At 42.2% G+C, this 12,301-nt stretch overlaps 1 protein-coding gene across 3 annotated transcripts; it reads left to right on the top strand.

Annotated features, from left to right (window-relative positions):
• Window positions 1-2,056: 2,056 nt before the first annotated feature.
• Window positions 2,057-10,269, top strand: mgst2 (microsomal glutathione S-transferase 2). Of its 3 annotated transcripts, XM_018746167.1 has the most exons (6): window positions 2,057-2,524; window positions 4,377-4,476; window positions 8,108-8,149; window positions 8,757-8,827; window positions 9,350-9,431; window positions 9,827-10,269. In XM_018746167.1, exons 1-6 carry the CDS (start codon window positions 2,467-2,469, stop codon window positions 9,954-9,956), a joined length of 483 nt encoding a protein of 160 aa, XP_018601683.1. In that variant the 5' UTR covers window positions 2,057-2,466; the 3' UTR covers window positions 9,957-10,269. The 3 variants fall into 3 exon arrangements, with proteins under 3 accessions (XP_018601683.1, XP_018601685.1, XP_029107569.1); XM_018746169.1 differs by lacking the exon at window positions 8,108-8,149 and having other exon boundaries at window positions 2,059-2,524; XM_029251736.1 differs by lacking the exon at window positions 2,057-2,524 and having other exon boundaries at window positions 4,423-4,476; window positions 8,086-8,149.
• Window positions 10,270-12,301: the final 2,032 nt, after the last annotated feature.

The raw sequence follows: 12,301 nt of genomic DNA, 5'->3' as shown, positions 1-12,301 counted from the left end.
GTTTGAAAGGATGGAATATTTTAATTAAGATAAGAAAAGTTAATGAAATCATCACTACTGTGTCTGTGTGTATAGAACTATACGAATGTGAAAATTGGACACTGGAAAAGCAGGGAGGACCAGGAGAACAAACTAGCCTGTATGCTTATTGGATGCACAAATCAGAATGAGGTGATTGTACTTTGGATGTTTCATGCAGAGACTGCACACTCTCTTGAAAATACTGTAATTTAACTGCTTGTTAAAGTAGAAGGAAAAAGTGGACGACCAGCTAACAGGAGGACAGACTCAAACACAGCAACGATGGACACACCCCTTTTGACCTTCAGGACTCAAGTGAAGCACAGAACTTTCTGAAGGCATTCGATCTATCACCTAACAACTGTCTTCAGTAACGTGTATTTCATAGACTTCTTTCCAGTGTAACTTGCCTCACATCCTTAAACTTCCTGGGATACGCTCTGGATTCAAAAATCATTGCAAATCTGGCTGGATACAAGGACAGCTATTTACTGAAAATAGACACAGGCTTCTATTTAATACCATATACTTAATATCCATTCTGATGAAGCAACATATTCTGTCATGCCAATAATAACCTTAGCTGAAACATAAAATACCTGAGATAGAGATGGATCACATTTGTGGTCATACAAAAACAAGAATCTTCAACATTAATTTTTGTAACAAGCCTAACATTCATGGTAATCTAATCTGTCATTGTAATCTCAACTCCACATTTACATATTATAATCTAACAACGAAAAGACTGGAATATGTATTTCTTTAAGTACTATTGTGATGCTATATTTTTATGTTTATATTAGACCTTCTGATTTTACACACACACACACTTTCTGAAACTGCTTGTCCCATACGGGGTTGCGGGGAGCCGGAGCCTAACCCAGCAACACAGAATGTAACGCTGGAGGGGGAAGGGACACACCCAGGACGGAATGCCAGTCCATCACAAGGCACCCCAAGCGGGACTTGAACCCCAGACCCACCGGAAAGCAGGACCTGGTCCAACCCATTGTGCCACCGTGCACCCCCTACCTGCTGTTTTTATAGGATGCTAAAGCTCCTTTGTTTCTATTATGTTAGTATTTCTAACATGTTTTCGATTATATATTTTCAACTCTCAATTCAAGTACTGTTTACATAGAAAACCTAAGTACAGTAATTAAATACTCACTATCAGTAACCACTTACCCAAGTCAGGAATGCAAAGCCTACTGTATTGTATACATTGCAGGGTGGCCATGCACACAGGGATTCACACAGTCGCACACTAAAGACAATTTAGAGTGACCAGTCCACCTGAAACATGTGGACTGTGGGAGGAAACCAGAGCACAAGGAGGAAACCTATGCGCACTCAGGGGGAACACGCAAACCCCACACACAGAGTTGCATTTGAACCTACGCCCAAACACCTGAGGCACTGTGGAACACGCATTATTTAAAATGAAATATTTCTACATAATTTTTAAAATTATTTGCAGTGCCTAGATTAGTGTTTAGAGCGGTCATCTTACAATCAGAAGGTCCTTGGTTCAAATTCCCACTTCCACTGCAGTACTCGTGATCAAGGTACTAGTCCTGAACTGATACACTAAGAATGCCCAGATGTATAGACGAGTAAACCATAGGAAAATCATGGATAAAGTTGATTATCTAACGCTAAATCAACTTGGGAAAAAGTATCAATTAAGAGTAACAAGTACATATTCTTGTTCAACTTACATTCCCCACTGACTCTGGGACATGATATTGAAAGGGGATCATCCTCGAGCTGAAACAAAGTATGATTCTTTTTTTCCACAACAAGAAAAACCAGAATGCTGAAGGATAACAACTGCAGAGCCAGACTGAACACAGCGGGGCTGAAAAGTGAGCGAGAGGAGAAGAACAAAGAGCCGCTCTATGCGCGAGAAGCGGCTCGCGGACCCCGCACTCAGAGAACCAATCAACAAACTGAACTCGTGACATTTCCCCCCCGTGTCCAGTAGAGGCCGCTAGAACACCATTTAAAAACGTCGCTCAACAAACTTAAAGCTTCTGAAAAAGTTTGAGAAATGCAACGCGACTCCTTCGATTGACAGAACAGTTTTCCGGGATTATTGTTATGTAAACAGGCGCTTCTGAGTCACGTTTAGCCCAGGATCCGGTAAATACCTGAGCAAGACTAGTTCCAATGAGAAAGAATGCGGTATAATCAGTGTGTAAAGCGCCTTTCCACTGTCTGACTGCAGTCAGCGAGACCTCCTCGGCTCTCGTCCCCTGCTCTCCGAGGGCGGATTTCAATCAATGTCTGCGAAAGAACGTGGACACACCCTGGTGTGAAAACCTGAGCAGGAGGTGTAGCCACGGACGTCTGTGTGTTTAAAACTCCCACGTCACGACAGCACCCCTAGAAGAGGTTTAAAAAAAAAAAACAAACTCAAACAAAAAGGCATTTCGAAACATGGCTGCTGACCAGCTCCTCCTGTCCGCAGTTTCTCTCATATCAGCCCTCCAGCTGGGTAAGAAACCTTTCCGGAAAAGTCGTTTGGGATCTCGATTAGACATTTAAAACGGGGTACATAGTCAACGCCGACATTTTAGCCAAGTCAGTCAGGAGTATGGATTATAAAACCAGTTAACTTAATCGCTGCCGCACTTTTAGGGACAGCATTTGGTGACCAAGTGTCGCAAACGAAATTCTAATACTGCGCTTAGGTGTCGCGGGGCGTTATTGTGGACAACAGGAAGTGACGTGGGGAGCCCCTCCCGCGAGTTGCTAATGAGCGCGCGGCGATCGCAAGCCAAAGGGGGAAGTTCCGCCGCAGTTCCCAAGAGCGTTGGTCGTTGCCCTTTGGCTTTGTGTAATATTGCAAACATGGAGTGAAGTACTTTTCCCCTCAGTGACCAGGAGGTTGTTGCCCATGTGGAGGCTTAGGAGCAACTCTTAGAAAGGAAAAAAAAAAAAAAAAAAGAGTTAAATTGACACTTCCAACTAGTGCTATAACTTACTAAAGCTTAACAGAGGTGGCGTGTATAATATGGAGTTAAAGAAGTAAAGATAATGCACAGTCCCACAAGCCGTGGCACAAATGAGCTCATTCAGTGAACCCAACAATATTCTTCACAAACACTCAACTGGGTTCCTTATCTCTTCACTGGAGCACCGTTTACTCTTCGCGTATGTCGTGTCGAGTCGGTTGAGGTCGACCTGCTGGCCGCTAGAAAGCCAAATACGCTCCTACGCGCGTATGCGAACCGAGACAAGCTATGGCTTCAGGGTCAAGCCAACAGACTCGAGTGTGTGGTAGTAGGCCTGCCAGGGTACCGCTACTCCCTTCAATCCTGGAACGTCAGGGGGGTCCAGGTGTTGGCGCTGCATTTGCACTTGTGCATTTCCCAAGCAGATGGCAGGATAAGGAGCGCATTAGAGGGATGAGTTGTGTTCCCCAGCGATGCTGGGGAAGCGAGATTCTCGCATCATTTGGGTGACTCACCTGTTGGTTGTGGGCAGGCAGGGAGTGAGTCATTCCTCAGAGTCCTTCTGCTGCCCATCTGGATGCTAGTGCATCAGTGGTGGCTGAAGCAAGCACTTAGATTTCATTCAGAGCCCAAAGAGCTAATGAGGGCCTCGTGAGACACTCTTGGACTGACTGGCTGACTGTGTGTGGGACCCGTGCCATGCCTTCCGCCAGGCCTGCAGCCTTAATCAGGTCAATGCGAAGTTTAATAGTTGAGCATTTGTTTAACAAACCTTCGAGTCTGCACCCCATGAATTCGGTTTCTCGTACTCTAAAGCTGTCCGTGTGTTTTTGCTCATTTTAAAATGGCAGCACCCATGTGTCACGGAATACGCTGTGTGTGGATCGATATTCGAGCCTGCACAGAAACATATATTTTGTGCAGCTCACTCACTGTAACACACACACAGCTCTTGCTGACATTCTAATTGTATTCAGCCCACATGACTTCGAAGAAAAGGATTTTTCACCTTCTAACCTTCATAAATCTGTTCATCTACAAGTTTTACCAAGGTACACTGTCGTTCTTTCGGTATATTTAAAGAAATATGAAAGATCTCACCTGAAAAAACATGTCCACCTGCTGCTTAATGCTCTGGTAGATTTTACTCCTGGTGGTATGTAATTTCTGACATGGAGAAGGCTTTTATAATGTTTATGAAAGAGTGGGCTGGAGCAACACTCTCAGTCCCATGGAGTCGCTTGCAAGCTGGCCTTTACAATGAGATGCAAACTGTCAAGAAGCTCTCCATTGAATTTCTCAATTTATTTCAAATTTCTACTAATATAATAACAAATGCTATTTCTGTAGCTTTACCCCACGTCAGTGAATTTCACAAATGTGTGTTTTTAGGTTATCTGGCACGCTGTGTTGGACGCTCCAGACTCAAGCACAACATTTCACCTCCAACCACCACAGGACATGCGGAGTTTGAAAGGACTTTTCGTGCCCAGTAAGTCAAACACACCCCTTTTATGCAGTAACCCTGTTCTTTTAAAAGATACATCTTCATATCTTATTGGTTATATGGTATATGTTACAGGGGATAGCTGCTAGTGTAGTGGTTAGAGCTACTGCCTTTGGAGTCAAAGGTTGCAGGATTGATTCTCACCTCCGGCTATCATACCCATGAGCAAGGTACTTACTGTCACGCGGAACACAGGGAGCCGGGACGGCTGAACCCAAGCGCAGCATTGTTCGTCAGAAGTTGAGGGAAGAGGCAAGTTCTCAAAACCAGGGACAGGCGAAGGGTCGGTCGATCGGAAAACAGGACAGGAACGAGGATCCATGGACGTGGTCGGAGAACGAAGCAAGGAGTCAAAAAACCAGAGATCGTGAACAGAGTAAGAGCGTGTGTAGTAACGCGAGGAAGGACGGTTGTCCCAAATGACATTCTGCAACGGTACGGGAGCTGAATAGGGTCTTTATAGGGTGAGCGATTACTCAGGAGCTAGTGCGGAGTCAGGTGTTGTCGCTTGTGTTGTGGGTGTGGATGTGACACTTACCCTGAATTGCTCCAGTAAAATTACACAGCTATATAAATGGGTAAATAACTGTAAGTAGCTTGACACTGTAAGGTGCTTTTGAGAAAAGCATCAGCTAAATATACTGTTAAATTTTTCCATCTTGTTTGATTTTTGTATAGTTCAGTACATGAATCTTGCCAATTTCATTCTCACTGTAATCCTATAAAAGAACCTTAATGGTCAAATATAAATACGTTCAAGTGAACTCAACTTTGACTTCTCTGTATTTTATTTGTTGCTTGTGTCTTGTGTAAATGACCTCTGAAAACTATCTGCCATGGAATTATCAGTAAAGAATTGGATGTCTATAAGAAGTATGTACTAGGAGATAAAGATTTACTTTAGGAAGATTTTGTTTAGTAAATTTACTTGTACAACATAAAACTGCACTAGTATTACATGTGAATTTGGTCGGTATGAGTAAAAAATAGTTTTTGGGCTTCTTTGTTAATGATTTAGTCCTCAGACAGTGAAAATATGCCTCTGAAATTGGCTACTCTTTAAAATTTTCCATGCAACATTAAACATATTGTTCTCATGCGGTGTAAATATCATTTTATAGACTGAAGGTTATTTGTGTAATTTTTTTTTTTTCTCTTTCTTTCATTCTATTAATCAGCCTGTTGTCAATGGGCAGTGCGAGCTTTTTATTTCCTGCTAATCCTGCCTCTTCTAACCGCATCCTGTTTGGGTCATGCGGTTCCTGCGATTACACCAGGGCAACACTGCGGTTAGGAGCACCTGTGCCATGACATGCTGGGGGGGGCATGACTGCACTGATGCTTGTGATTATGTGCCTCTGTGTGTGTGTGTGGGTGCGTGTAAACGTTATTTATGGCAGGCAGCAGAAGGGCAGCCGCACCAGGTCCTGAGTGCTGTGCTATCTGTTTTTCTTAACCCCCCGTCCCCCACGGTGACTGCCATCCCAGGTGTACTTACCGGTTTGCTCCTGGAGACAATTCTCTGTCCTCTGGCCGTGTGAGCTGGAGTCCCGTTAGGTGCGTGCCTGACATTGTGAGTTGAACAGAGCATCAGCTGACAGGACTCTGCACCAGAATTCAATGTATTTCCATCCCAGACGAAAGCAGGATGACACACTTCGATGTTTCTGTTTAGCGTGCTGGATAAGGCATGGTGAATCTCGGTCAAATATTTGGCAAAATGAATTTGCCAAGAACATGTCATAGCTGATCTGTCAAAGGACCTCGGTAGAAGTATGTCATTTAAATAAAAAAAAGAAAAAAAAAACCCCGATATCAAAATGCATTTCACATCAGTCAGGATAAAGATTTAAAGACGCAGAAGAGGCTGCGACTGATGGTCGGCGAAGTCTTGCGCACTGTGAAAATTTTCATTATTTTTTAACGCGATTCATGGTCCTTGTTTAGGAGTGTGAAGCCAGGCCAGGATGACACACAACAGCGCTGAAAGCTCAAGAGGCCCTTGCTTTTTCAGACTGACTTTGCAGAATGAGTAACTTTTCTGAGCTTTTTCGTACTTGTGAACCAGGAGCATCCTTTACAGTTCCAAGTGTGTCATTGCCTGGAGCATGGACCTGCTTCATTTACAGTCGCTAGGCAACCAAGGAATCTTTTTCCCCTTTAGGGAATAATAATGATGTTGGGAAACATTAGTCATTATTGTAATTGGTTTATTTATTCCCCTAAAATGTGGTATTTATTCTTCAAATGTAAGAACTCCAGAGTAATGAATAATGTGTGCCCCATCCTTTCCAATACCGAGAAAATAACACTGAGTTCAGCAACTCAATTAAAAAAGGAAAAGAATATAACAACATAAAAAGCACAGTTCAGATTGTGATGGGTTGTTACAGGGCAAGTGGCAGAAAATTAGTAAATAAAACCCGCAGAACTTCAAAGGTTATGAAAACACAGCTCTTGTGTATATTTGTGGCAGGAAACTGGAACTTGGCTCAAAAATTAGTTTTGTGGAAAATGTGTAGGGAGCTACATGTTTGAAATGGGACCGGTGCTGATGGTAAAAACATGATCAGAAGTCGGGCACAGTGGGGGAGTGGCACCCTCTGTGGAAAGGTAAACGGCAGGGCCCGACACCAGAAGTGAAACGGGACTCCCATTAACCCCCAGTAAACAGCGACTGTGGGTGAAGGCACAGTGGATCAGTGGAGTAGGAGGGGGCGGAGCGCAGGGATGATCGAGGCTACCTACTGTATGTGCAGGTGACAGATCATTTATTACCATGATTAAAATGTAGGGAAGTTTGCTTCCACTGTGGCAGTTGGAGTTTATTAGCTTTCGACTCGCTTGATTAAGACGGTAGGAATTAAAAATTACTTAACCAAAGGAGATGCGCCGAAGATGTTGCCCTTTATTCACATGTGTCCCATGGAAGGATACACACAGCCCCCACGGGCGCAGTGAGGAATGACGAACCGTACCCTGGTCTGCCCAGCTAAGGCATCGCATCCTTGAGTACGAATAATTACATTGTCACTAATGCCTTTCCGTTCATCACAGTCAAGGACGTGTGTGTGCTGGCGGAAGATGGCAGCATGCAAATTAGCTGAGAGGCTATGATTCATTACGTGAATGAATTAGGCGGCGCTCCTTTACATATGTGCTCTTAATTATGGAAATCAGGTGTTGGCTTCGCAGACACAGCGCTGCACGCTCCGCAGTCGCTTTGCGCTTAATCACTGACGAGATGCAAACAAAAGCTGTCCTTGTGATAACCAGCTCTCCTCATTTCCTGGGAAATGAATATGGTTATTGGATCCTTTACTCAGCAAAATAAACACTGCGGGCCCCAACAAGAGGGATTAATTAAATGCAAAAATATAGGCAAAATACAGCGGCCCAGTGAAAACAGACGCATCCACTCCAGCACGGTTGGCAGCCAGTGCAGGTGGTATTAAAATAATTTTCTTTTATTTTATGGCTCATGCCAAAGGTCTCCAGTGTTTAAAAAACTGAGACTTAATGCGATTAGAAATGTATTGAGTTTTGTGCTGTTTAAGTGCCTAATTGTTCTCAGCATTTTTAACCAGATTTCAGGTATTTCCGTTTTTCTATACAGGTGGTTCTCGGCTTATGACAGGGATCCCTTCTCTCACCCGTCGTAAGTCCTAAACGCTCTTACATGACCCATAAGGATAAATAACTTGCATGAATGCTGGAGGTTGTATATATGACTTTTTTGTATTTTGCACTAATTTCACACCACATTCATATAAAATACCATACAGTGCACTATTGTATTTTCATGCTGCACTGTTCTTGCGTTCGTTTCAAAATCTTTTGTCTCTTGCATTTTCTTTTCATAACTAAAAGTCGTCACTTTTCTTTCCTCGTGACTCGTTTTAAGTAAAAAGTAGCTTGAAGGGAATCACAGAAGACATGTTTTGTAAATAATATACAATGGCTGCTAGACACCCAAACAATAACATGTGCTATTGTTATAATAGCGGCCAGCCGATGTTATCGCACAGCAGGAGGAGTGGCCGTTATTAGACGTTATGAACAAATCTCGAGACCTGAAAATAATAAAGTGAGGCTGATACATCTGCCCTAAGTTTGGGTTGTCATAAGTCAAAAACTACCTGTAATTCAGATTTCAGTCTATAAGAAGCTGGTGTACTTGTCGCTTAGAGATTGCAGTGGGGCCAATTCTCATGGGTCCAAGGGAACGTCGTGTTGCACTGACCATCGCAATGTGCTTCTCTCAGTCAGAACTGCGTGGAAGCGTACCTCCCGTTCCTGGTGACGCTCTGGGTGTCAGGCCTCTTCTTCCACGAAGGTAGGGATGCCGCTGACTGAGTGCAGGAAACCAAAATTACTCATGTCATTTTCAGACATTGGGTTTCCATTGCCTCAGAGCAAATGTCCAAATTTTTTTTTTTATTCCTACTTCTGTACTTTATGCACTATGTACATGCAGTGTATGTACTCAAGATGGATCTCAAAGTACCCTTGAGTCATTTAAGGCCATTATCAATGTTCTTCATTAGGGGAAACAGGTGACATAGTGGTTAGTTGTTACCTTTCAATCAAAAGACCTGGGTTTGATTCCCACCCTCAGTACTCCAGCTGTTGTATGCCTTATCCTGCATTGATACAGTAAAATTACTCAGCTGTATAAATGGCTAAATCATTGTATGTATCTTAGTGTTGAAACCTAACATTTCAACTTGCTTTGAAGAGAAGTGTTCAATAATAAATAATAAAATAGGAACAGAACATGCTACCATAAGGTTACATTTTAAAACCTCAGCTTACACTTAGTCTTTACCGATAATACCCAACAACTTTACTTTTTCAGGACTGGCAGCTCTTGGTGGACTTGTATTTATTTTTGCACGCCAAATGTATTTTAATGGCTATGTCACCTCTGCTAAGAACAGGTAAGAAATATATATACACAATTGTTTCAGTTCCACTGTCTGGAACCCAGTGTTCTACCTCGCTATAAATCTAAATATACACTTATTGCTGTGCTACTTTAACCAGCTTCTAAAATCCAAAATACCAGAGCATTTAACTTGCTTTACCACAGTATTAGATTTTCATATACATCTGTAGATAGATGTTTGTACAGTTCATATTCATTCTGCACCTCTACTAAAAGATGCTGTTCAGTATTAATTGTGAGAAATGTCCTAAAACAATATGGTAAATGAGGAGACAAACATTGACACTGAATTTCACATGACAATCCAAAATTCCAGGTTCATGTTATGGACTAAAATACATATCAAATTACCAAATGGTCACCATAAGCCTGCATGTCGTTCTACAGGTTACCAGGGTTTTACCTGACTCTTGCTGCTTGGCTCACGTTGGCAGCCTTGGGCACTGTTGGAATTCTTCACCACTTGCTTGATGAATACCTTGACATCAATTTGCGCAAGATGCTCTTCAAAAGTTAAACCTTGTGCGGTCTCCCAGGAGCCTGTTTATCTCCCTCTTCCCAGGTAACCAGTACTTCACTGGACTCTTTGGGTTGGGTTCAGGATAACACCTGCCAGCATTATTGGAAATCTTCATTAGGTCCTCAGCTAACGCGCTGGAGTAGAAGGGATTACAGATGTTTTTTGTACTTAGCACATTTCCCTGTTTGTACAAAAATGCAATCCCATAAACCTTCATTGTCATCTAGAAATATGTATATATGGAGAGTTGTAAACCTATAATCCACTGAAGGGCCTCACCACTGACAGCTGTACTGGGAATAAATATGAACCTTTTATAACACAAAACATTATCTCCAAATGTGTGTCTCTAATTTGCATGGCCTCATAAGTAGATCATGCTTTTTAAATTTTGCTGAGCTGGACAAAGAATGAAGTACAGATTGCAGAATGCCCACCCCATACAAGTCAGACACGAGGAAAAGTGTGTTTGTTTGGTAGGCTTAGTCCCTGCGTGGGAGGGCAGAGCAACAGCAAAGTCCATGGAAACTGTCTAATGGCTCAGCTGTTGTCTGTATGTTGGAACAGATCATGTTTTATTGTAGATGAGTTCCGTGTCCTTCCCGACCAGTCTGCGTAGCAAAAACCCCGCACTGGGAACACCAGACGAAGATGTGCCATCTATCATTGGGCAGAAAAAAAATTCCTACCTACTCTGACACGACTCTCAGTAGTACAACTGCCGCTGGTTCTGGTCGCTTCTGGAGTGGGAAGTGTTGCATTTTTATCACAAGCACACAGAGATGTGGGACTCGACAGGAAAGAGAGGCAGAACAAAGCTGACCAGCGCCAGACTGTATTAGATTTCATTTAATATGCTCACCTCAATAATGTTCTTTTTCTCTTTTCACTTTTTCTGCAAAAAACAGCTTTTATAATCTTCTTGCGTTAACATTTCAGAATTCTGTACAAGTAAAAAGAAATAAGCACTGCTTAAGGTACAGAGTAAAATCTCAAACTAGAAAAACAACTCCAAATAAAAATTAGAAGTATACAGTACAAATTAGAAGAAAGAAGTAAGACATTGTCTGAAGTGCAATGGCATAATTCGGATAAGTGTGTGAAGGGGCAAAATAAATGTTTGTCTCAAACAAATAGTAATTTCTTTAGAGAGTATAGCCAGTTATCTGCTGTATTTCAGTCTGTAAAAACATATTTACAAATAACCTTTATATTTTATATATTTTCATTATCACATATGAGCACCAGTACAAAAACAGAATTTAAAGGGGAAAAAAGAACAATGGAAAAAACAATGTCTCTGTTTTACTTGGTCCCAGATCCAGACTATTTGGAGGAAGCTTTGAAGGATCGCTCAACCTTTTCTTCAAGTACTGAACTGTTTGCCAGTTGCCCACAGCACTATCATATGCCGAAGTGATTCTCTCTCCTTTTACTTAGAGGAAAAAATCTGCAGCTCCACACCCACACATGTAACAACAGTGGAAAAATTTGTAGTAAAAGAATAAGAGATGCCCAGCAGCCCAGGGGAGAGAGGGGGGAGTGTACTGTTATACCCAGAGGCGCACATAGGAGGGGGAAGGGAACTCAGATGTAAAATAAAATACTTTTTTAAAAAAAAAAAAAAAAAAAAAAAAAAAAAATCTAATCTAAACACACCTCCTTGAAAGAACATGGCTCCCTATCAACAAGAAATGTTTTTTGAAAGCCAAATGGAAAAAAATTTGAGGTGACTATACAAAAATATGCCACCCGTAGATCAGTTTTAACTTGGCAGGGGTGAAGAGGACCATGATTGTACTTGTACAAACACAAGACTCTAAACTGTGATAAATGATCAATAAACATAAGGAGCAGTATTAAGGTGGAGTGAAGGCATTTTTAATCACACACATCATTCCTCTGCATATCTCCATACCTTTACATACCGTTGTGGTATTTTTGGCCCTTACAGTGTAATGCTGTGGATATATACGGCACTGGGTGAGAAGACAACCAGATGACTGTTAGGCCAAACAAGGCCTCGACCAATCTCCTCCATAATGTCTCCCATTGTGACAGAGGCTCTCGCTGTCCTACTTTCCCTAGTGATTCAGGGAAGACAATGACAGCATTCACAAGATGGAAGCGCTCAGCGCCACCCAGGCCCTTTAGCCCACCGACATCCCGCTCACCTTGTGTTTTTAGCCATCCCAAACATACATTAAGACCTGTAGATGGGGTAATTTATAAGGACAGAAGGCAAAAAGGAAAGATGGGTTTGTTTTCCTTCATGTTCACACAGAAGAGCATTTTACCTAGAGATCTTCACAAGCGGTGTTGCCATTATCCTCATCTACAGC

This window comes from Scleropages formosus, chromosome 5 (assembly GCF_900964775.1).
Source record: "Scleropages formosus chromosome 5, fSclFor1.1, whole genome shotgun sequence".
Classification (NCBI taxonomy): Eukaryota; Metazoa; Chordata; class Actinopteri; order Osteoglossiformes; family Osteoglossidae; genus Scleropages; species Scleropages formosus.
This window is presented reverse-complemented; position numbering and strand designations above follow the sequence as displayed.